Here is a 25,182-nt window from a genome sequence, read left to right as displayed (position 1 = left end):
TATTAATAGACGAGGATTAATGTGCTCCCAACAGAAATGGGTCGCTGTATAAATAAACAGTTGTTGGAACGTTCTGGAATTGCTCCCTGCAAACTCTGACCTAAAGTATTTCTTCTAGAAAATACTCTTCCAAAGTATTTCTATGAATTTAGGGAACATCTCAGAATTTAACTACAAAATCAGAACTTCTGAAATGTTTAAAGAAATCACGTTTTGATCTGTTTTAAAAGTGTCCCCAGTGGTCTTTTAATTATAACTATGTCGCTTTTAGACAAAAACCTGTCTCTTTTTCTTGAACATAGTTTCTGCAGAGCTGAAGCAGTTCATCAGAATTTGCTTTTGATTTGAGGGCCGGACTGTGTGAAGCAACCCCGCCCCCTTCCCCATCGTGGAGAGGAGCAGAGCAGGCAGCTCGAATGTATCCAATGTATTTTCATAGTTACAAAGAAGTTATTTTTCCAACAGCATTTTGTCATTTGCTCCTGATGGTTATTAGAAAGAAATCATCAGAAATCCAACTTGAAGCTCAATTATCCTTGTATATGTCCTCCATCATCAGAAAAATGCTACAAGAACATATTAAAAACACCAAAAACTTATTTTTCATTGGAGTGGGTCATTAAGTCTGGAAAAAAAATCTAATAAACAAAGGATTACAATTAGATAGTTTCTAATACCATTTGTACATGTATTACACCTTGTATATTTCAATCTACACAGTTCCTTTTTAAACTATCTTATCTGTTTTATGAGTTCTTATCGTTTTAACTTGTGTTCACATGTTGAGCAACTTGCATGCTGATGAAAGGGGCTCTACAAATAAAGTAAGTAATAATATGTCAACAAAGAAGTTAGATCATTGAAAGATAATTGAGAAATATGTCATTGTATTAGGATTTTACTTAACTTACTTTCTTAAACATGCATGAAGTATAGTATAGTTACGGTATTTGACAGATGGTCAAGTTTTTTTATGCTAGTTTTGCCTGAAACAACTTTAGGCTCAGTGATTAATAATTGGGTCATCATTTGACATTATCCTTTTTTTCGTCATACTGTCCAGGGGAAACAGCTATTTTGGAAAGATTTTGTCTTGTTATGATCAAGATTGGACTCACTTTTGTGAATTCTGTGATGATGGAGCCACAATTATTACCTAATTTCCAATTATTCGAGTTTCCAATTATGGAGTTCATTCTGTGCTTCTTTTTAAGCCTTTCTGTATTTGAATTTCTGTCAATTCTTAAACGTTTTATAATAATTTCAATATTTAATTTTTTTTCCCCTCACAAATGGGAGTTATGTTCTTCAAAAGCCAGAGCACACTCAAGCGGTGACTTGTCTGGCTTATTGTCAGCACTGTTTGTTCTCCCTAAGAGCGAACACGCTTAAGTTAGCATAGCTTAGTCAGACTTCACACATCTGCACAGTTATTCAACACTCAGCAGAGATCTATATAAGCTGTATTTGTTTGCCGCCTCTTGGCAACCACAGGGACTGAAGGACCAAAAGATGGGAAACTTGCCTGCCTGACGGGGAGAGGTGCTTCATAGGTGTCTATGTGTGAACTCTCATGTTTGTGTTCACGTGTCAGATTTCCTTGATGAGTCAATGTCAAGGTAAGTAAGGCAGACAGAACGGGAGCACCACCACAACCAATAATGTCACATCCTGCATGAGCCTAGTACTTGAGCTAAAATAATCCAGTAAATACACAGTGGGCTCTCTGAGAACTGGAACCAGCCCACTGGTGAATTCTTTGTGTACAAACAAGGGATTCTTGTCAGGTTGCTGCTGCTGCTGTAACTGGCGCACTGGTTTGCATGTTTGTGTCCCTTCATTCAGGGAGAAAGTGGATGAAGAAATACAAGCAGCTGAGCGAGATACAGTGATGGCAGAGAAAGAGGATTTTAGAAACAGTTCATTACAGAGTTTCTGTCTATGCTCCAGTGATACATGTGGAGCTTCTTCTTTAAAGACCCACTCCAATGAAAATGGGGTTTTGGTGTTTTTAACGTGTTATATGTTAACATATATAGAGACGATTAAGCTAAAATTTGCATTTCTGAGTTTTTCTTTATTCAAATCGTCATGAATTAGAAACAGACGGAAAATTCCCAATGGGGGGAAAAACGTATTTGTGAAGCAGAACATATGCTACTCCTTTCTGATGCATCCACCTCCAGATGACTATATCCATCTTCATTTTCTTGTCAGAACTGGATTGTTGCTCCAAACTGTAAAGATGGATAGCTCCAATCTTGGTCAACATTTTAATTGCACCGGTTTTGTTTGGTTTGTTTGTTTGGTTTGGCTTGTTTGTTTGGGGTGTTAGGGGCCTTAAGCCAACCATAGAGCAGGGGTCACCAACACAGTGCCCGGGGGGCGCATGGTCACCCGTGAGGACCACTTAAAGCGGCCGCATGGCATGCTCTTAAAAAATATCACAGATCACAATGGAATTCAATATAGTTTCATTCATGCTTGGAACAAATTGGAAGATAATAACCCAGGTGTTATCATTACCCCAGTATTAGTGAATGCATTTATTTTAATGAAATGGCTGAGATTTTTGTTTAAATTCCTGATTAAATTTAAACCAAAATTTAATCAGATTTCTTTTCTTAAAATAATGTTACTATACTTCATTTTATTGGGTTTTATTATTTTTTTGCAAATGAACTGTTCCATAATCACCTTCAAAGTTTGTGTTTTAGTTTGAATGTCTGCTTTATATGTCTACTCATCTGTCTGTATTTCTTAAAGTAAATCATGCATAGGCTATTTTTTCAACTTCCTACCACTGTGACGTAATTGTCAAGACTCACTTTAAACAAATAAGTCACAGAAGGAAATTGAAAATGATACATTTAATTTTACTGCCTTCTTAGCTTTGGTGTTTATTTGAAATTTCACATGCCTTTCATACTTAATCAAGGAAGAAAGAAATGCTGACAGCATTTCCGAAGCACACAAGCATTGTGACTTATTATGAGAAAAAGGAACTGCCTCCATGCTTGTGTGTCTTTACACGTGCATATACATATGTGCGGGTGTAACTGTTTGAAGGAGGAGTTACTATCCAGAGAACATGAGTCAAAAAAAAGAAAAAAAGATGAGTGAAGGCCATACAGGCTTCTCCTTGTCTCTGTTCCAGACAGCATTCAGGTTAATTTAGGGAAGAGGAGGAGGAGGCTGAGGGAAAGAAAGAGGGAAGCTGTGCGGGAGGAAGCAGAGGTGACTCACATTGATTGCAAACAGTCCACTGTAAGTTATCCAGCCGGGGGGAGTGGTTTCACAGTCTGTAAGCATAAGTCGGTGGAGCCACCAAAACGTGCTCATTTCTGGGATGTAGTGTCTGAACAAGTGGAGAGACAGATTTCGGCTGGATACACCATGCTGACTTGGATGTAGTAGCAGGGTTCTGGTAAGAATTTGAAGTTTTTACTTGCTGCTTTTATTTGGTAAACTCAAAGTATTTTACCAACCGCCTAATTGGCTGCTTTGGACCTTCCTTTTTTTTTAAAATGTTTTTTTGCTTCATAGTTGGAAAATACTAAAGGTAAATGCAAAAATGTTTATTAAAATTAGGGAAAAAAATGTTAATGCTGAATTTTTTCCAATAGCCAAACATTTGATAGACTTTTTTCAGATTTTTTTAAATATAAAAAGGAGATTTTAAACTATTTGCATAAATACTTATAGCTTAGTGCTGGATCATTTTAAAGTGTGATGGTGGGGGCAGCCTTGTTTGTCTGACTTTAGCTCCTGTGCTCACAAAAACATGAAATTCTTTGTAAATTCTTTGTTTTTAAAAACTGTATTCACTAATCAAGTTAAACACGAAACAGTTCATCTTCAGTGCCTACAATTCATGATCTGATTGTAGATTTCTGCACAAAACCCGTCTTCGCTGTCATTGCCTGGGCAACTGGAGCGTTTTTGTCGAACCAGTTTTGCAGAGAACCTTTGCAATAAGGAAATAGCTGTTAGTGTTGGAATTTACTTGTAAACACAATAAATGAAACCAGTTTTAAGTCCAAGAAAGTGTTGCTAAAAAGCAAAGGCTTATTTTTGGGAAGTTGCTGACAAAACTGACAAAATTAGGAATTGTGAAAATCCAAACCAAAAGACGGAAGTGATATTGTTGTCAACATTGATTTTGCTGGTTTATCTCCTTTATGCAGTAAGTTGACTGTCTTGAAGACGTATTGCTAATTGCCTGTTGTTGTCTGTTCTGCTTTAAAGGAGTCAGTTTTCTGTGATTTCTGAAGTTCTTGTCAGTTCCGAAGGGGTTGGTCTTTATCGAGCTTAAAGAGACTGCATGGAGACTAGAGGTTGACAGTGTGATTCATGCACTGAGTTGGTGATTCATCCTGAAGACCTTCTTAAAGTGGATTGCTGTGCAGAAATTCAGGATGACTCCCAACTCATGTTCGTGTGGACTCAGGGAAATCTCCTGGCTTATAAATCAAACAACAGATTTCGACAACTAATTTAATTTTAGGTATTCCTCAGAGCCACAGTTTTTTAAAGTGGTGCTGTTAAAAAAAACATTTTTCTTCTTTAAAAACATGTTTTCTTTCTTTTACAGGTTTGATTTAGGTAAAATAGGAAATCTAAAAATCTGTCTGTAGATTTTAACACCTAAAAAAATTTCTGTAATCAAATTACAGTCAAGCAAGCATAACATCTAACCACATGTGTTCATGCTCAGATGGACAACACTAGTCTGTTGCTTCTTTTGTTTCCGCTGTGGAAATTCCTTGTTACAAAGTTCTTTAAAGTTTATATTGCATGTCTGTAGTTTCCTCTTCCTTAATACCTAACCACTTTCTTTGGTTAAAAAAAACAGTCATTGTTTTTTTATTCTTTTTGTTTCAATTTGCTTATTTCTCTCTGTTGTACCTTTCTCCACATTTCTTAATAGATCTCTTCGTGATGATTTTATTTTGGATGTTGTCTCATTTTAGCAACCAGACATGTAAACTCTATATTTCCTTCTTAAACAGATGACATGTGAAAATATCTGTCTCTTTTTGACACAGCAATAGAGATGGAACTATAGAAAACCTGATTGAGACTGAGTACAACCATTCTGACACACTGAAATCTAAAAGTAATCAGTGTTTCTGATAAACTAAAGTGACCTTGTCCTCTCTGGTGTGCACACACTGTCCATGTGTGCTGTAATTAAATGCATTTTTAATATAGATGTGAGGAGATAACTGGAAGTTTTTTATATCTAACCTAGGAATTTACCCAGCTTCAAAGAGTAAAAATTATCCGTCTGCTGGCGAGTCCTTCCTGCTTTATGAGCAGTTGGGTCTCTTCTGGTGGTTGGGGAAATAAATGTGTGTGTATGTGGGTGCAGGCAGGCCATATATCTTTGAACAAGATCTCATACCTGTAATGCAAGCTTTGTTATGCAATTGTTCCATTCTACTCGCCCACTTTGTGTGATGGTGGCGGCACGAGGACTGGCTGTGTTTACTGTGTATGACAGCACTGGAGACAGGAGCAGAGTTGGTGTCTTCTAGGGTAAAGGATAAAGGCTTGTGTGCAAGCCATATATCTTAGAAGAAGATCTTCTACTTCTCATGCACGTTTTGTTCAACAGCCGTACCTTTCCACGCTGAGTTTACTGCTAAGTAACATTGACGATGATCTGTTTACATGTGCTACGCTTTCAGTTACCCACCACTGACATACCCAGATGCATGTGGACACACAGATGCTTGTAAACTAAAGGGAAAAATGCACCCAGCCTCTGGGGAACAGGGTGTTCCTGAAAAGGAGAACAGAGACCAGAGGGTTATTTTAGGCCCCAGCAGACAGACTGGTAGCTTGATACAGAAAAAGGGTCTTAGTGTGTGTGGTTGGTCATTTGTTTCAAACAAATCGTTTTCAATTTAATAGCTCAAACATTAAAGTTAGTTGTCTAAATAAAATATTGAGTCATTTTTGTGTAAAATATTGTGATTTTGTGTCCTTTTCTTGTCTGTTTACTTCCATGTCAATAGATACATTCCCTAAAAACTGAATTTCTAATGACGATACTAAAAAAATCCTCCACTTGTTGGGTTTTTATGATGTCCACTGTTGTTGGAAACTTGCTTTTTGTTTGACACATTGTTGAACCACACTCTCTGGCCGCAGCGTGTTACACCTGTTCACCTGCTCCATGTGACAACTATCTAATCAGTTAATCATCGACTTCAGTGTATTTTATAACATGAATAAACGGCTTGCTGAAATCAAAAGTTAGCTTCGTAATTGAGAAATTCAATTTTAAGTGAATGGGAAATTAGTGCTGGAACAAGACACAACAAATGTCTAGAATAAGAATCGCATAAGCACAAACATGATAGTCTTTTGGGTATTTTTGATATGCCTATCTCCTCAGTGTGAATCCTGGGCTTGTTTGAAAGAACACATAGCTTATATCCTGGTAATGGTAAATATTTTTGACCAATTTGGTGAAACAGAAACATTTCTCATTGCAATTCCTGACAAGCTCTTACAGCACACTAGTGCATTGGTTTTGTATTGTTAACTACAGTAACATTAAGTCTGAACATGTCATTTGAGCCCTTCTGTGGAATTACTGATTCATGAACTCAGCAAACAGTTTTTCCCACCAGTCTTTTCCTCCAGCTTTAGAGAGTTTTTGCAAATTATAGCCACAACTTCCTTTCTTAGGTAACAGTGGTGGGACCAAACGTGGTCTTCAACTCTGTAATGCCTTAGTCACAACGGCCCTCGGATACGTGCTGTCTGCAGGCTGTCTGTGGCCTGCTGCACGAAATTTTAAGATCGTAGACAATAGGCCTGCACAATATACCGCAAATTTATCGTTATCGCGAAATCAAGCAACCCCAAAAGACGGCAAAAATCGCAATAAATGATTACCTTAAATGTGCTAAAACAAACTCATGGCAGCTTGAAATATTGAACAAATGAAATAAATCCCTTTATGCATTTAACCAATTAGAAGGACCCGTTTACGTTTTTGATCAATCAGATGAGCCCTTTTATGTTTGATGTTTGCCTCCTACGTCGACAAGGGTCATTTGGAGTAAAATTTTTAAACTGTTGCAGTGAAATGGAAATGATGTTTTTGTTTTTTTTGCTATGTGTTTATATACCGCAATTTATATCGTTATCGCAATATTAATTACCAATATCGCATATCGCAAGTTTTCCTCATATCGTCCAGCCCTAGTAGACAACCTTGTGAACCCTAGAGCGAAAATATTAATGCACAGTTTTTACTACGGGCATGCTGCGGGCGACAGGTCGTAGCGAACACTTAACACGTAAAGGTAATTAAGAATGAAGTTGATGAGATTCAGGCATGTCATACAGGTTTTTCATTTTTTTAAGCCCCTTGAACTGGGTGGACTGTGTAAGCGGCCTGTTGGTGCTGTTCAAGTGAAAAGTCAGCACTCCTTGCCTGACTGCTAGAAATTAAAGAATTAGACAATCGGAGTGTATTTTGTGCTCCTTCTATGAGTACTTGCGTTTCCTTTGAACGTTCTGCGTACGGCATTTACACACGTTCACTAAGCGGCTAGCATGTGCGCCTTATTAACGTCTAGAGTGTGACATAAGGGCAAGACAACATCACTCATACGTTGCAAGTGCGTGTAACTTAAATTGTCCCTATGAATACTACATGATGCACTTATCACATGACAATGGTACATTCCGTTTTCATGATGTCGCTCAAGGTGGCTGCACAAGCCACTAGAGAACTACAAGACACACTCCCTTCAAAATGTGGCATTCCTTCTCTACAACCCTGAATAGTTGACCCTAAACGGGTGCATGTGACTAAGGCATAAGCCATCAGTAGACAGTGCTGACATCCACTGTTTAAAACTATGTGGTTATTTTGTGTTTTTGTTTTACTGATAAAAGCCTAGCTCGTTGCTCTTTGACCTTTGACATCCAAACAGACTTTTTAAGCAGGATAGGCTGCTTGTTACGTATTTTGTAGCATTTTCTGCATTGAATTACACACATTAAATGTTTGGAGATCATTAACTATATGACATTTCTCTTGAATGGTCAACTTTGCAATACTAAAAGGTGCTTAAATTGCCCCTTTTCTCCATTTTAGTGCTTTATGTGAAATTTGACTGGTTGACTGTTGTGAAACTACCGTACCTAAACATCCCACAAGTGAGAACATGAATCAAAACTTGAGGATGTAAAGGGAACATGAAATGTAAGGATAGAATTTAGCAAAATAAAACTGTGACAAACTGAACTAAATGCAGAAATAATATCACAAGATTTGACATTCTTTCCTGTTTTCATGTGATAGTCACAACTTTGTATGTTCTCTTAAAACTAATTTATTCAAACTTTCAGATGGTTTTTAAGGTTAAATATAACAGTGGCTTTTGAATGTCTCTCTGCAGCTTTAATTAATACATACTCTGATTACTTGTGCGAGGTCACTGCATGTGTGAATATTCCACATATGAACGCCGCTTCTCAAAGTGGCCTCTGTTGGCATGGAGCTCTCACATCTAAAAATACACAGTCCACAAATCAACACCATGTCTGTGAGCACAGGTGCCATGGCCTACACTTGCCCTCGTGTGTGCATGTGCTCATCGGCGGTCTGTGTTTATGTGTTCCACGAGAGTAAAGGCTGTCATTGCACAACATGTTTATAATACCCCTCCCTCCGTCCTGTGCATTTGTTGTTTTGTGCATGTTTGTGACTGAAGAGCAGCACGGCCCAGAGCTTGGCCTTTGACCTGGGCTTCCTCCGCTCTGCATCCTCCCACGGGCTGTCAGTGTTTGAAGTGAGGGGGGCATGACATGACAGCGTTGGAATCACAATGGTCACTGTGTGCTCTTATTGCGTCACAAATGTCCTCAGTGGATGTCGGGCAATGGGAGGGTCTAAGTGACAGACCAGGCCTCTTGGTAGGAGTGCATCACTGTAGGAAAGCAGGAAGTGATGATCTTGTCCCTGCATGTAATAAAACACAATAATTTACAACTATGTGATGATTTTAATACGCCTGATATTACTGAATAACACATCTAATATAGGCTTTTACATTGAAACACTCTATTTTACTTAAAGAAAATAATGTCAAGGAAGTCAACTTAGAATTGTTTCTATTTTCAGAGTTTTACATTTAAGCTAGTTTGCATTAGCGCTTTAGAATATTTAGAATGTCAAATCAGTCCCCAAGGGACATTTGCAGCCTTGAAATTTAGGTTATTTTTTGTCTTCAAGTTAGTTGGGGATTTTCTGTATATTTTTTAAAAAATGTTTTTTTGAGATGATGATCTTTGTGTACATTGTGCACCACACCCACTTTAAAACACCTGTTGCAGTTTACAGTGAGCGAACGGAACGGGTTTCACATCTCGTCTTTACACTGTCAACATATTTGTGTAATTTGCTGGTAACTGAAGTCATAAATGCTTTTTTTTTCTCAAACTACAGACATGCAATATCAATTTTAAAGACCGTTTTTTACTATTCAGTGTTGATTAAATAAGTTATATTTGCACATTACAGCTGTGAAAGTAAGAACTTACCTCTTTGTTGACCAAATCTAAAAATAATCAAACTGCTGGTAATATAGAGATAAATATGTGGAATTAAAGCCATCAGAGAATAAGTTACAGTGTATAGACCAGGTATTAGCTCAAATATTTCTCTTATCAAACGTTTAAATTCAAAATGTATCTTTTTCTGAAAATCTTTTCTGTTTAGAAATCTGTTATTTTTTTACTCCCTCTGTTTTATATAATGCCAATTTTTTCACAAGGACACAATAAAAAAAGGCGAAATAGATCTGAAGCTAAATCCATTCGTGACATGAATCCGTATGGTTTCTTGCAAGTAAAGATCGATTAGAATGTATAAAATCTGTCCCAGCCCTAACGGATTGCATTTCTTTACTTGATAAAAATTCTTTTTATTTAAATTTCAAAATACTAATGCATTAAAAGCGCACAAGCTATGGTATTAACATTTTGACGTCATTGTTTGAGGAAAAGCTATACTTTCATTAGCGTTTAATCTTTCAGAGAGCAGTTGTCACACTTCCTCCTCATATAATGAGGATCTCCTGCCTGTGTAGTCAATACAATTCTTCCTTTGTTTTATTATTTTATGTTGATGAAGTCGCATTACAAACAGGTTTTTTTAAAGAAGTTTTGCTTACTGAATATTCTGGTAAGTATTTACTTTGTTGTTTGTTAGGATTTAGTAACTCCATCCAGACAAACTTTGGGCTTTAGATCAGGGACTGTTCCTCACTGACCCTACTAATTACATTTTAAGATCTAATAACCCTGTTTGTCAGACTACAGTTGCATCATGCAGAATTCCCATCATGGATGCACCTTAGCAAACATTCTCATTTATGTGCTGCTAAATATTAGCATTGATTAGTTTAAAACTACACTTTTTTTTTTTAGTTTATGATTAAACTCTGCCCACCCCTCCTAGCTGTAGCATGCTGAGAAAAAAACACAAGAACCCTTTAAAAATCCTGCTTTGACTTATGAACTCTGGATAAAGGTTCGATCTGATGCTATGTTTAGAAAGAAAATCCAATCTCAGGAGATTTCATTCCACATCCCAGAGAATGCAAAGTTTATGTGACTAATTTCAGTTTTTGACTTTTTAGGTGAGGTGCTCTTTGTCTGACTGTCTGAAGGTACTTTGATGACAAACCTGCTCCACCTTAGGAAGGTACAAAAAGTAGGAAATTTGCTTTGTGGAGTTGAGAAATACATGTGTTTAAATGTGTTTCTCTGCATGGAAGTTCTCTTTTCTCTCTTTTCTGGGCTGTCTAAGGGGCACAAAGCAGGCAGTGTGTGCCCCCCTGGGTGTTGAAATGTACAGTTTGAGACAACAGGCAGCTTCAGTCCGTGTCAGTAGGAGCTGCCATGCTTATTGTACCTCATACACAATGAGCTTTTCTCTGTCTGGCTGTCTTTCTCGCTGAGTCTGTGTCTCTTTTTAACCAGATACAGATTCTGATGTGAGGCTGCATAAATGCAATTTTGATTAAATGTCAGTATTAGTCCTTGAGACCTGGTGCTGGCTTCATCACACCTTAAAACAAGCTAAGTCATTGAGGGATAACCAGTAATGGTAGGAAAAGGAGGAAGTGTCTGACCTGGGACTCCCCGCTGAATGTTTGTTGGTGTGCATGCGTGAGAGAAGGAGATGCTTCTGCGCTGGAATGGGTGTTCCCCTTGTCTTTCTTCTCACATGACCTCCCCAGAGCAACCACATGACATGACTCCCTTATGACCTCTCCAGCTTTATGGAGGAAGTTAACCTTAATTCACCACAGCATCATAGAGATCCAGTAAATGTATCAGTTGTTAAGGGTTGTGGGGAGCTGAGAACCCTGTGTTTGTTGCAACGGATGTCACGTTTTTTTTGTTTTTTTCTATTCTTTCAGTAACATAATGCAGATTTGTGAATTACCTCAGATTACAGATATACTGATTACAAATCAGAGTATATTTAAATCTGATTTTGTTAAAACAAACTGAACAAATGACTGAAAATAATAAAACCCTAACTTAGAAATATTTGTGCTCTAATCTGACAAAAAGGGTTTTTGGGTGTATTGCAAAGATTTGTTTATTGTTGACCAAGAATCATCTATTTGTTTTGAAGTATTCAAAGTTTTAACACCCACTGTGGTTTTATAGTCTTTGTCTTAATGAAGGTTACAAAATCTGTCCATATAGTTTCTAGATAGTCCTTTCTATGAAATGCCGTTCATCTATAAATGGCTTTTTGTTTTTGTTTTTATTGCTGTCAGTCAGATCATTTAGACCACATGTATCAAACTGATGACAAAAATGACATGGCGGGCCAAATGTGGCCCGATATGTCATTTTCTGTGGCCCGCGAGAGCATCAAAGTTTTTAATTTCTTAAAACAAAAAATAAAAATTGGTGTGTATTTATTCATAATCAGGGAATCGGACTTGAAATATCAGATTGGGCAACTATACATTAGGTTATATGGACTTAAACACTGTCCATATAACCTAACCTAACAGAATTTAACGACTCACATTTTGTTTTATCTTCTTCACAGTTTAAACAACCTCTCGGGCTGGACTGTGGTGCATTAACGTCGGCTCGCCCTCCCCTGCCCCCCCGTCCCTCAGCCATGGCCTCACGCATTGGGCTGCGGATGCAGGTATAACAGCGTTCATTTCTTTGTTTGATTGTTTATGCTTTTAAAAAAGTTTTGGAAGGCCACAATCATTAGTTTCAAACTGAACCATATGCCACACCTTTGAACTTAAGGGTGTGGAAAGTGTATCATTCCATCCTGACTGCATACCAGTATGTTAACACTGAAAGTGTCGACACGTGCAACATTTAGGAAGAATTGATATTTAGTGTTATTTAATTACACCAGGTTTAGTAAAAGCCGACTGGAGGGTTTTTTGTCATAGCTACTTGCTATCTAGTAAATGAAACAACAATTTTTCTGATTTTCTTTTTTGTTTTTGTTTTTATACACAAATTAAACAGAAACAAAACATTAATCCAAAAAAAATTTGAGATTTGAACCAAATCATGGGAAAAGTGAATCGTTGCACCCCCATTACTTTCTAAATTCTGTCATATGAGCACTTAATTTTCCTTATTATATGAAACTTCAATATTTTAGTTCCTTGAGCTAATTAGACAAGAATCAAAACACTAAAACCAGCATTAGTCTATTTTTTATTCTAGTAGAGCAGCTTGAACACATGTACGTTTAGGACGAAGCCAAACTACAAGCAAAGTTAAATACACACACTGGTATTATTGAACAGGGGCATGTGCTTCAAACATGGCAATGATGTGGGATAATTATGTTTAGTTACAATGAGCCAATATTAAATAAATAATACGTGTAAAATGTCAAAAAATGAAGACCTCAGAAATGAGTTGAAGTTAACCTTTCCCCTGAGAAAAAGACTACTGCCGTGTGTTTTTAAAAATGATTTAAGACTGGAGCAAATCTACCAAATAATGGATCATAAGCAGATATTTTAGTGCCTATCAGGAAAACCACATATTTTACTCCCTTCTGTGTTTTTGTCCAGCTGATGCGAGACCAGCTGCAGCAGGAGGAGCAGCGTGAGCGGCAGCACCAACAGCAGCAGCAGCAGCAGCAGCAGCAGCAGAATGCAGCTCTGCATTACATGCAGCACCACATGGCTCGGCCTCCTGCACCCACGCCTGCCATAAGCACTCCTCAACAGTACCAAAGCATGCAGGTCCCAGTGGAGGTTCTGAAGGTCAGTGTGAAGTTCAAGCAGGAGTTACCAACTTATTTGTTTTCAGCAGTGCTAAAAAACTAAAAAGTTGGAAAGTCAGGATAGTAAAAGAGTCAACAGTGTTAAAGTGAAAGAAACAAGCAGAAAGGTGAGCAACAACCAATGGCGCATGTTTATTAAAACTAGACGGGTTTAAAAAAGGTCAAATTAGAAAAATTCAGTGGAGTTGTTTGCAGGTAAGGAGACTGAATGGGGGAGATAAGAGACGTTTGACATGCTTTATGATAGACCAGAAAGAAACAATGCAGATACAGTCAGACAGGGACAGATAAAGCTGAAGTGACATTTTGCCTGATTCCAGAGATGCCTTTGTGTGTCCTTATCTTTGATGATGCTTGTGTGTGCGTTTGTGTGTTGAGGGGAAGGGGGCTTTTTGCAATACTCCTAGATGTATAAGCATGCTGTTTTTTGTAACATTTGAAGAAATGATCTGTCTTGTGTACATATGGTCCTTGCTATGTAGCTAGATATTTGCTGTTTACAGTGAATAAAGTTAGTGTATTTCCAAATGTGGATGTACGCGGTCCACTGAGCCTGTCTTACCTGCTGGGGTGTTTATCTTTGGACCTTTTCTGTGCTGACAGACCTTCATCTGAGAGAAAGGCATATTTTAAGTGTGTGTGTGTGTGTGTGTGTTTATCAGTGTTAACAGTTGTTCCAGCATACTGGCAGAAGCTGAGGGACAGGAATGTGATCATTGTCGATCATTGTTTGTTGTCAGGATTGCAAAATAACTCCCAAGCATGAATTAAGGAACTTGTTAAAACGATAAAACACATCTAAAGGTTCAGCTCATCTTCTATCGTTAATGCAGATTTTTTCTTCTTCTGGGTTTGACGTTACCAAGATGGCGAGCAGTAAAACCATGTATTTGCTGCTATCGTTTTGTTTGATTTGATCTTTTTATCCTGATGTTTGCTGTTAAAGCTTGTAAGTGAGATTTGGCCTCTGATGTAAAGGAATGAGGTCAGTCCATGTCTTTATCTAGCCTCACCACAGGGTTTACTGCAGCTTTACTCCTGTTGACCTGTCTTTGACTTAATGCTACCAAGTTTTAGCCATATCACAGTATTGAGGTGAAGCAGTCTCAACCCAGTGAGTATAAATGTTGGCAGTAAAATAAGGTCAAATTCTGTAAAAACTAAATGGCAGTGATGAGTAATTCATTCATTACTGTTTTTTGCCTTTTCCACTGAACTTTAAAAGCATAAAAAAGTCTTATCTGGTTAAAAACAGTGGAATGTGTTTCTAAAGCTGTAATGAAAAGCATCTTCCCTCTGTTTGCTTTAATGCAGGTGCAGACTCACCTTGAAAATCCAACAAACTATCATCTCCGTCAGGCGCAGAGGCAGCAAGTTAAAGAATACCTTTCAACCACCTTTGCCACCAAACAAGTAAGTCTCCTTTTCTTGCTATTGTAAGTTGCGATTTGAAACTAGAGTAAACAACTTTGGTGCAATGGTAGTGAAAGGCTTATTTTTCTGTTATTATCTGGTTTGTTTATCATTCTGTGCAGGAGTCACAGTGCACTGGTACACAGTACACTGGTTGTCCCTCATTCACACTCTCAGACTAAAGGGGATCGAACGTTCCAAGTGATGGCTTAACGGAGCATTCCACCTCTGTCTGCATGCTCAATTATCTAAGCCGAGGCTGTTAGGATGCACTTTTTTCAATTACTAGGATGTTGGATAAATGTGGGCTTTTATGTTGGTTACATTTTGCAATTTTGTGTTTTGTTTAAAAAAAAAAAAATCTTTTTTACATTTGATCTTTTTTGAAATGAGGTTTTCGATATAAATTCACACTCTGATCATCTTTTGATCTATTTTCAAAGCAGTGGTCTTTTAATTATGAATATGCCGTTTTGAGCCAAAATCAAAAAAATCTGTCGTTTTATAGGACATAGTTTCTGTAGAGCAGCAGGAGTTCATCAGAAATTCACGGCTGAGGTGTGACTGATGCTGCGAAGTAAGCCTGCCCCCATTTCCCATCATCCCTTTGTTTACACTCTTTCCCGCTAGCTTACAGCCCCTCACAATTCCAAGCTAACATTAGTGCTGCAACAAAAATGGCCAGCAATATTGGAGCTATCCAGCTGCACATTTTTGAGCCAGATGCCAACACAGGTGAAGAAAATGAAGATGTACTTGAATCTAGTCATCTGCAAATAAATGCATCAGAATGGAACAGAGCAGGGAGCTTGTGACCCGCCGATAGTAGTTTGTACATAAGAACTGCAAGCTTTTTCTAATGGCACTGCTGATTCAACAGAAATATAAAAAATAAACTTGACCTAATTAGTTCATAATCTTTGTCATTCACTCCCAACTCCCTCTGTGTTGTTAGACGGTCCACGAGGTGTCAAGACTGGGGATGCCATCTCCTCCCCAAAACAGGGGACCCACTGGGGTCTCAGGCTCTGCCCCCCCACCCATCTGCTCCCCACACATCCGCACAGAACAGCTCATATCTGGCAACAGCGCCCCCAACAGCCCCATGGCCATGCTCGACATCAGCTCCAACCACGAGACAGAGGTAGATTCCTGCGGGCGTGGGCACAGTGTGGCATAAACACAAATCCATAAACACAAGGCTACGGTGCTCCACGACAAAAGATGTAGAAAATTACAAGGGTCAATAGTTACCCCAAAAGGAGTATTATACCTTCATTTAATGAAAGTGGAGTAATGCCTTGATTGTTCTTTGGCAGAGAGAAGTAGTGGTTGCAAATGAACTACTGTTAATGTGTTATTCATACAGTAAATGTGTGGATGAAAGTGGTGACAGAGAGTGGCAATCAGTGGATTTTAAATGCTCTATAATGGCCTTGTAGCTGTAATTACAGTTTAACAAGTGACAGAAAAACAGCAGAATGCAGGGGGCCTTTGAACCCAAAAGACTTTGACCAACTTTTTACCTTCAACTTCCAACCACCTCTTTGTTCATCGGTCTAAAAGAAAATAGTTCAATTACTCATCACAAAAGACTCTGCTGTCTTTCATGTTTCTGGTAGTTAGTTAAAAAAAATTAAGCATATGGTTCACTCTTCTCTCTGGGCTTTATAGGTCCTTAAAGTTTTACAATCTCACAAGTTACTTTTCAGTTTTTTTTTAAATTTGGAATTACTTTTGTGGTTTATTCTGTGAAACCAAAACATCATTGTAAAAATATTTTTCAGATGGATGATGTTATTGACGACATAATCAGTATGTCCAACTATGAAGATCAACCATACATTGATCCTATCCAGATGCCAAACACAGTAAGTAAGGCTAAAAAGCTCAGTTTGACCATTTCTTTATTTTGTTTATGATGCTTTGCAGCAAGTTAGCTGATAGCTTATTTGAGTCCATTGGGCTACAAATACTAAACCATCAATATTTCTGTTTATTGTTTGCATTAATGTTTGATTCTGTTATCAGTTATGTTGGGTCTTTCAGAAAATGTAATTAGTTAATGTTTGAAATAAGCCATTACATTTAGCTTCAGAGCCATTTTCTGTTTGTGTAAAAACCCAAAACGAGAAATGTTGTCTTAACGCAGTCATATATACACACTCATGCTAAGATACAAAACAGTGTATAATGCAGTTAAACACCAAACATTCCAGCTCTAAACCATGTTGGACATAGTTAGACTGTAGGGAAGACCTGCCAGTGGAGCACTGTGCAGTCCTTTGTGTCTGAGGGAACGCACTAAGAAAATTAACAATTAAACAACCAGCAGTTAGAGTTCAACTTGTTTACAAGACATTTGAAGAGAGGACGGTGGGGGTGGGGGTAAGAGGGGGAGAAAGAAGGGAGGAGGGAAAAGGGGATGAGGACAATTTATGCGAGGGGAAAACAGGCTGAAAGTCCAGTTAGGGGAAAGTTCACTGTTTGGTTTGGAGCTGAGGTAGAAGAAAGAAAGGAGAACTGCAGCCGAGGTCAGTGTGTCGGGACAGGGCTGCACAGAGCCACATGTGCTGCCTGTACTTGAGCGGGAACAAGAAATCCCCCAAGCTTGAAAGGGAAGGAGTGTAGGATGAAGGAGATGAGTAAGACCTATGCCATTGTGGAAGTTATTGAAGGAGAACAGATTCAGCTGGTAAGACGAAAGGTTTTTCTCATTTCTTTACTATCTTCGGGATGAAATCTGTGTTTTTCAGAACCACTTCAAAGAATGATTCAGCAGCAACAGCAGCAGCAGCAGCGCTAACTCTGAGCCTTGGGTTTCTGATTAGAAGAGGGGCCTCAGCAGAAGAAGCTGATGCAGGAACATTTTAGTTCAATTTTTTTAAGCATTTAAAGGGGGATTCTTAAGAACTCCAAGCTGTCAAATGTATCAGATGATCATTTTTGGGGTGGTGAGGGTATTTAGAGACACAACATGGTCTTGTACCTGGTTCACTTCTTCTACTCCAAACCTATCCATCTTTCTGTAGCTTTGTCTTGTGCTGCTTAGTGTGGTTGATTGGTTTAATCAAGCTAAGTGTGTCCTCTCGCATGTGTCTGTGTCACTTATTGATTAGGCTGGGCAGAACTCACTGATTGAACTTAGGTTGGTCTATGTGGGAAAAACAAGTTTTGCAAAAGAAGTGAGAGAAAAACCCAAAGGGCAGCTCTCAAATTTAACGCACAAAAAAATAGCAGCTTTATTCCAAAATGTCAGAACAGTGAGCAAACCTAACGTGCTAAATCCTGATGGGGATTAAAGCAGCAAATTCCATGGAATTCATGGAATCTCAAAATTAGAGTCTGAGACACCACTGAATACCAGGCACAGAGGAGAAGTTTGACTCCTTCAAGTGTGTCTGCACAGGGATGTTTGCACTGAAGCACATCTAGTTCTAGATCGCTTTTGGTTATTAATTTTAATAAACCCAAGACTTTTAATAAAGCAAAAGTAAGTAAAGAAGCTGAGGAAAAAAATCAATCACAAAATATAGCCTTTGTTCTTTAACCATTGAAATTAAGTACGTATTTAACCTATTCTTCCATTTATACTAAAAATTTTGTTTTTTATTTTAATATATTGCTGACATTCGAACGTGCAAGTTGCACATCAATATAAAAAAACTGGTTGTATCTTTAAATTGTGACAGTATAACTTTAGGTTCCATGGTCTCCACATGCATGCATAAGTTTAACCTGCAGGGATCAGTGTGTCTGCTTATGCGTTTGCCCTCGGAGTTTACCCAGTAGCTTTCAGATTAAGTTATCTCTACTTCTGAGTTCCTTATCTCTTAGGCCTCATTAGCAGCAATATATTTGCCTCCACTTCAGGGAGTATGACACAGATGCTTTACAAGGCATAAAAAAGTCTATTACGCATTAACCTACCCAATAACAATGAAATTAAAACATTCTAGGAGTCCATACAAAAGCAAATTGCTGTTGTTATACAATGGCTAAAGTGCAAAAGTTTGAAGTTTGGAGCACGCCACAAACATAATTTCAGAAGCTGGAGAAGCCAAAGGAGTGAATTGAGCCATAAAGTGAGATAAGATTGGTGGTATGATTGTCAATCATTGCTATGTGTTGGCCTGCTGCTCCCAGGTGTGATAATTTAGAATCACTCTTTCCTATCTCCTTTTACAGCACAATAAACACAAATGCTGACTTCAGAAAGGTGCTAAACACATTTATGAATCTGCTGAAGGATTGTTGGTTTTTCTTTGATTACATTCAACTTCCACTCAGCTTTTTGGATCGTTTCATTATAGATATAAAAGTGTGATCACACATTAACAGCTGGACCTTAATGTTGTTCCTGTGTAATATTCAATGGGGCTGTGATTACTTCATGATCAGTCCTGTGAGGTCTGCAGTGAGACATGATGGGAAATATCCACTGTGTCCATGAGATCATCACTTCAGTTGACCTGAACAGAAATGTCCTTTTCTCCAACTAAACTTTGTGTTTTGCCCCAGCTCCCACTGTCAAGCAGTCATCTGGACGTTTACTCCGGCCCCGGCATGAAAGGGCCAACCATTACTATGACCAGTAACTCCTGTCCTGCCAACCTCACCGTCAAGCGGGAACTTTCAGGTGGAAACGTCTTTCTTTGTTTGTCTTTTATGGTCACGTTTTGAGAGTCAGGAAAGAACTATCAAGCTTTTCATATGTCATACAGACAATCTTTGTTACGGAGTAAATACATTTTTTTCCCATCATGCCTTGCTAAACGTATGACAGTCCTTGTCAGAAAAACTGTTTGAGCCCTTAGCTAATTCCATTTTGTTTTTGCAAAGATGCAGAAGCCCGGGCGCAGGCCAAAGACCGACAGAAAAAAGACAACCACAACCTGAGTAAGTCTAGAAGCAGTCTTTACTTCAAATGCACTCATTTTTTCTTAATTTTTTTTATTTTACTTTTTTATTTTACTACTGCTTGTACAGCCATTTCACACACATTTCTGTATGCATCTGCAAACGCACATATACAACATAATGGATCCTTGCACAAACTGTTTAAGACTGCTTTGTGCTGATTTAGCTGAAATGGTGCAACAAGTGGGTGGATAGTTAACCTGATCGTTTCTGCTGTCCTGGCACTTTGGTGTAATTGCCTGTGACTCTGTGTGTGTAAATGTGCATCCACTCACATCATTGCCTGAGTGTTTGTCCTGATCTGTTATCTAATGTGTAGTCCCAAAATGCATTGCAGTGCTGCCTTTTCTGTTTCAGATTTTTGACAGTTATGATCTTTTTTCCTTTTTTTCTAGTTGAAAGGAGAAGGAGATTCAACATCAACGACCGTATCAAAGAGCTGGGCACAATGATTCCCAAAACGAACGAACTGTGAGTTTCTGTTACCTCTTCAATAAATAGAATTTTTTACTTTGCTTTAACCCTTAGTAGTCTGGGGCCTTTTTGATCCTATGCACACTTTAAAAGTTGCTCTAATAATTTATCTTTAAAACATTTTTTGTGTCACAACTTGATTTATACATTTTTAGGATAACCCCAGCTTTTTTTGGAAGGTATTTTTTTTTATACCAACAATAAATAATTCTATAAAAACATTAAATTTTCCTAAAAAGTCAATTCTGAGCAGTTAATTTAGTCTTTTCTGTGAAAATGTAAAAAAATTCAGATCAGTTTTATGTTGTATAGCAAAGATCAAACGTGTAGAGACAAAATAAAAATGTATAAATCCAAAAACAAAGCAAAGACGCGGTCAAAACAAAATGAAAAATGTCAACAACAAAAATCGAAGCTCCATTAAATTTTATACAATATTCCAAGAAGAATGATCACAATTATGTTTCATAACTCTTATGTTTATTTTAAATGAAAAATGTCAAAGCTAAAAATCTTTTGAAACCCTCACGTTAATTTTAAAGAAAACCCTACCAATTGAGGGGGGCGGTGTCTTTCCTACGTCAAAAGCCGATATGATTGGCAAACTCTCCGTTGAGTTCAGAGACTACTGAGGGTTCATTTGCTGCATTTAACCAGGGTAAACTTCAGGATGGAAAATTATTATTTTTTGTGTCGGCAGTGATGTACGCTGGAACAAAGGCACCATACTGCGAGCTTCTGTAGACTATATTAAACGTATGCAGAAAGATGTAGAGAGATCCAAAGAGGTGGAGAATAATTTCAAAAGGATGGAAATGGCCAATAAACAGCTGTTGCTACGGATCCAGGTAACACATTTGCTCTATTGCATGTGCATGAACACTGAGAATGTAATGTTTCTGATGAGGTTGCCTTCTGCTGACGCTCAACAGGAGCTGGAAATGCAGGCTCGTCTGCATGGTCTGCCCAACGCCTCTCCCTCTGGTCTCAGCCTTCCTGACATGATGCCTGCTTACATAAAACAAGAAACCAGCCCAGAAGAGAACCTCTCTCACAGCCACCCACAGGGCCATCACCAGCCCCACCACCTGCACCATAACCACGCTCAACCACAGCAGCACGCTCAGCAGCACCACTATATGCCCCAGACCCATCTCCACCCGCAGGATCACATGCAGCCTCAAACCAGGCAGCTGCCACCCCTCCCACCACACCTTCAGCCACAGCAGCCCATCCAGTATCCAGCTGTGGGCAGCTCTCAGCCCTTTGACTTTGTCCAATCGCTGGACTTGTGCGATGGAATACCTGGATTTTCAGATGGGATGCCAGGGCTGGGCGACCTGAGTGGACTCGATGTCCAAATGAGAAGAGGTGACATGGGCCTGTTGATGATGGACGAACCTCTGTCCCCCATGGTTGGTGACCCACTGCTCTCTGCAATGTCCCCTGAAGCCTCAATTGACTCCAGCCGCAGATCCAGCTTTGGCATAGATGATGAAGACATAATGTAGACACACATGCACTTACCCAAGGGCATGAGGTCTGATGGTTGCTGTTCAAGACTACAAAACATAGTCAAGTATCCACACAAAAAAAAAGAAACCAAACATACACATGAAGGATAGAAGGAACACACTTTTTACACACAAGTGACACTCAGTGGTTGTACAGTTAATATATTTTTTTGTAGGTATGGGAAGAAGAGGGTACACTGCAGTCACAATGATGAAACCATGCTGTACAGAGCACATTTTTGCACACACACAAGTGCCTATGGAATGAATCAGAACAGCTTCGGCCAACAAGCTCTGCCTTTTCAAGCCGAGAGCCAACACAGCTAGATCAGTTATTCAGCACAAGAGGACCCTGAATCATAATTGAGAAGTGAGCAAAAACAGTGTTTAATTAGACTGATGCCTTAAGACACAAGGACATATGAGAACATTGACTCACGTGATGGAGGACAAGTTATTTGCCCTCTCTACAACCTCTTATAGCAACCGTAAATGATTGAATGAATCACAGTTAATAAAATGGAAATAGCTTTCTGGTCTTGGCTGTATAATTTATCTGGAGGGGAAACTCTGTGCTCAGATGGTCGTTTTTTTTTGTTTTTTATTTCCCTGTTTCGCTTTTGCCTAAAACCTAAACTGCTAAGGGTTTAACAAGATTTGAAACTATCACGGTCAAGAGAAAATTATCAATTTTCTATCCGACTAATCGATTCTTTAAGTTTTTGGCAAACGTAACAGTAAAGACAGATTGATGAGGCTCTGGCGAAGCTTTCTCTTCCACATGTGATTTTCACAATAACAGCGTCAGAACATGCCTGCCCTCGTGCGCTCATGCTCGTGTCACAAACACAACCCCTTCAACACATGGAAACTCACCAGTCATGTACAAGTGCATTCTTGCTCTCGCATGCATACACATATGCGGCCTGTGCCTTCAGGCTGTTCTCAGATCAGACTGTTCACCTCATCAGTCGCCTCCCTCGTAAATCAAGCAAAACTGACAGCTGCAGAGGTAAAGCTCAGGTCAGGAATACAAACTGTCACCCAAAGGTAATTCATTACTCCAGTTGTCACAGGGATGTTTGGTGCAGGTTGTGGTGGACCTGCGTTCTGTTTCTGCTGTGGTAGACCTGGGGCTAAGCTTTTGTTTTTATAGCTTTCGATCAGAACTGATAGTTAGTAAAATAGTGATGATTCTGTTTGTGATTGAAGGCAAGATTGTTTTCTTTTTAAGTTTGATGTTTTTTTTTCTCCAAAAGCACTGGAAACTATACTATTTTTTTTGCCTTTGTACATGAAATACAATTAATTTCAAATGTTGTATACCACTAAGCCACTTGACTGTATTTTATTTCTGTTTCTTGTTGAAGTTTTGTTTAATTTTCCATCTGGTCTTTCTACTTAAAGCTGTTTTCTGGAATTACATGGTGTATGTTTTTAGGCCAATGTTTTGCAGGATAAAGACTAGGGAAGTGATTTATAAACGTAAGAGTTTCACTTGATTTTAGACACAGGATGCAAACCTACATTTATTGTAGCTTTTTATATGATCAGGATTTTATTTTATTTCCCATTTAATTTATTATTTTACATTTGAAACCAGACATAGATCTGTTATGATTCTATGATGTGACTGAAATCAAACAGTTTCTGAGGATTTACGGTTTACCAGGTGTTCTGGTTTGATTGAAGTATGTCAGCATTGCTGTCTCCTTATCACATAAACTCTAAGCCAGTGTTTGGTGACATTTTTTTATTTTATTTCTTTTGGTGTTGCCACTGACTCTGCATTCATTGTTGTCTGGAACTGTGCCTTTTTACAGTCTGGCAGTTGCACATTGTCATTCTGTCAACACTCCCGAGAGCTCCCCGGCCTCCTGTTTCTCCACTTGAGGGTGCTCTGCAGAGCATCTCCACAGGGATATGTGGTTTTGAAATTACCGAAGATATAAACATGTTATGCAAGACTCCACAAACTGGTGTTCGTTTTTTTTTTTTTCCTGTTTTGCATTTGTTTAATGTTTTTTATTCTCTTGAACATGCATTTATGTGTATTTCGATGGGTGTTAAAGTTACATGACCGGGAAAAAAACCCATCGATATTGATATACATATAAAATTAAAGTTTGTCAACACTTTTTTGGAAGGGGGAATCTTCTCTCAGTTTAACTTTTTAAATAATTTATTAGCATTTTTTGTAGAATTTCCACTGAAACACATCAAATTACAAGTTATCGGTTTGCTTTTACGTCACAAAGTTGCTTCACAAAATTAGTCAAAATAAAAATAAATCAGGAATAATGCTTCTAGAATTTAGTTTAAGTAAAAATGATGAATTGAATTTTAAACCATTTTTTAAAGAAAACTGTATTTTTCCAGAGTTTTAAAAGGTTTACAATTGAAATAAAAACTACGTTGAGTCAGGTTGTAAATTATTTTTCTGTAAGATGTCTATCATGAGCAACATTTCTTGTTGCATTATGACTGAAAAAGTGTCTGAAAATCATGAGTTTCCTCAACACTATACTGTTTAGAAAATGCCAGGTTTGGCCAAATATTTGTCCAAACAATATGCAAAATAAATCCATTGAAATGCATCAAAACCATAGAACAGACAGAAAAAAATGTCATGCTGAAAAGTATACCTTATAATAAAAGGGAGATCTGCTCTATTCCCTTTTTTTTCCCCTGAAGACAATTTTCAGTATCTGTAGTCATTCTCATTGCATTGTCTAAACAGCAAAAAATGTTCATTTTCGGTCTGCTCAGACTTTAGTTTTGTCTCTGCTTGCAACAAAGCAGGTGAACAGTTTGTGTATCTTCCTGTCCACCTACACAAAATGAGGGAAAAATCAGCTGTGACTGCCTTTGACAGCTATTCATACAAATGTAAGTCACAATCAATTTAAAAAAACACTTTATGCAAACAGAAAACTAGCCACCGTTTCATGATCCTCTTTTACTCCTGTGTACTTCTGTTTTGAGTGATGATGGTGGTGTAGTGCTTAGCACTGTATCTGACAGTGAGAAGGCGAATGCCTGCTAGGACCCTTTTCTGTGGAACTTGCATGTTCTCCTGGTGAATTATGTCGGCTTTTTCTGGAGTTTGCATGTTCTCCTGGTGAATTATGTGGGCGTCTTCTGGCTTCCTCCCACAGTCCAAAAATATGCTTAGTAAAGTAGGTCAATTAGACCAGCGTTTTTCAACCTTTTCTGAGCCACGGCACACTTTAACCTTAAAAAAAATCCCGCGGCACACCAGCATCCAAAAATTAAAAAATAAAAAGGAGAAACTCATAGTCTGTATTGATCTACAGCCCTTCCACAATCTCACATGCTTTTTTGAGATAATTGTGGTAGAAAAAGCTGGAAACTGCAGCTGTTTTTTTCTAAAAGATGCAATATAAGTTAAGTTAGAAGATTTAAAAACAGTTTGATGTGTGTTCGTTGGTTTCAAGACGTTTAACAACAGATCTCCTTATGCGCTGTCACTCTCACAACCCAATGCATCATGGGAGATCTTCTTTCTCT

The 25,182-nt window shown here is 38.3% G+C and overlaps 1 protein-coding gene across 5 annotated transcripts in view; it reads left to right on the top strand.

Annotated features, from left to right (window-relative positions):
* LOC101158436 (transcription factor EB) overlaps positions 1-23,790 on the top strand; it is a 28,954-nt gene extending 5,164 nt beyond the window's left edge. Inside the window, exons 1-12 of one of the 5 annotated variants that reach the window (XM_020703522.2) lie at positions 2,785-3,427; positions 10,674-10,738; positions 12,110-12,214; positions 13,116-13,310; positions 14,645-14,743; positions 15,699-15,887; positions 16,531-16,614; positions 19,265-19,382; positions 19,586-19,642; positions 20,059-20,134; positions 20,838-20,985; positions 21,070-23,790. In XM_020703522.2, coding sequence (XP_020559181.1) covers positions 10,712-10,738; positions 12,110-12,214; positions 13,116-13,310; positions 14,645-14,743; positions 15,699-15,887; positions 16,531-16,614; positions 19,265-19,382; positions 19,586-19,642; positions 20,059-20,134; positions 20,838-20,985; positions 21,070-21,648 — 1,677 coding nt within the window. In that variant the 5' untranslated portion in view covers positions 2,785-3,427; positions 10,674-10,711 and the 3' untranslated portion in view covers positions 21,649-23,790. Of the gene's footprint in view, positions 1-2,784; positions 3,428-10,673; positions 10,739-12,109; positions 12,215-13,115; positions 13,311-14,644; positions 14,744-15,698; positions 15,888-16,530; positions 16,615-19,264; positions 19,383-19,585; positions 19,643-20,058; positions 20,135-20,837; positions 20,986-21,069 lie in introns of those variants that run through there. The other 4 variants (XM_011475526.3, XM_011475527.3, XM_004069149.4 and 1 more) reach the window with 4 other exon arrangements.
* Positions 23,791-25,182: the final 1,392 nt, after the last annotated feature.

The sequence above is a fragment of the Oryzias latipes genome, chromosome 5 (genome assembly GCF_002234675.1).
Source record: "Oryzias latipes chromosome 5, ASM223467v1".
In the NCBI taxonomy this organism is placed as follows: domain Eukaryota; kingdom Metazoa; phylum Chordata; class Actinopteri; order Beloniformes; family Adrianichthyidae; genus Oryzias; species Oryzias latipes.
This window is presented reverse-complemented; position numbering and strand designations above follow the sequence as displayed.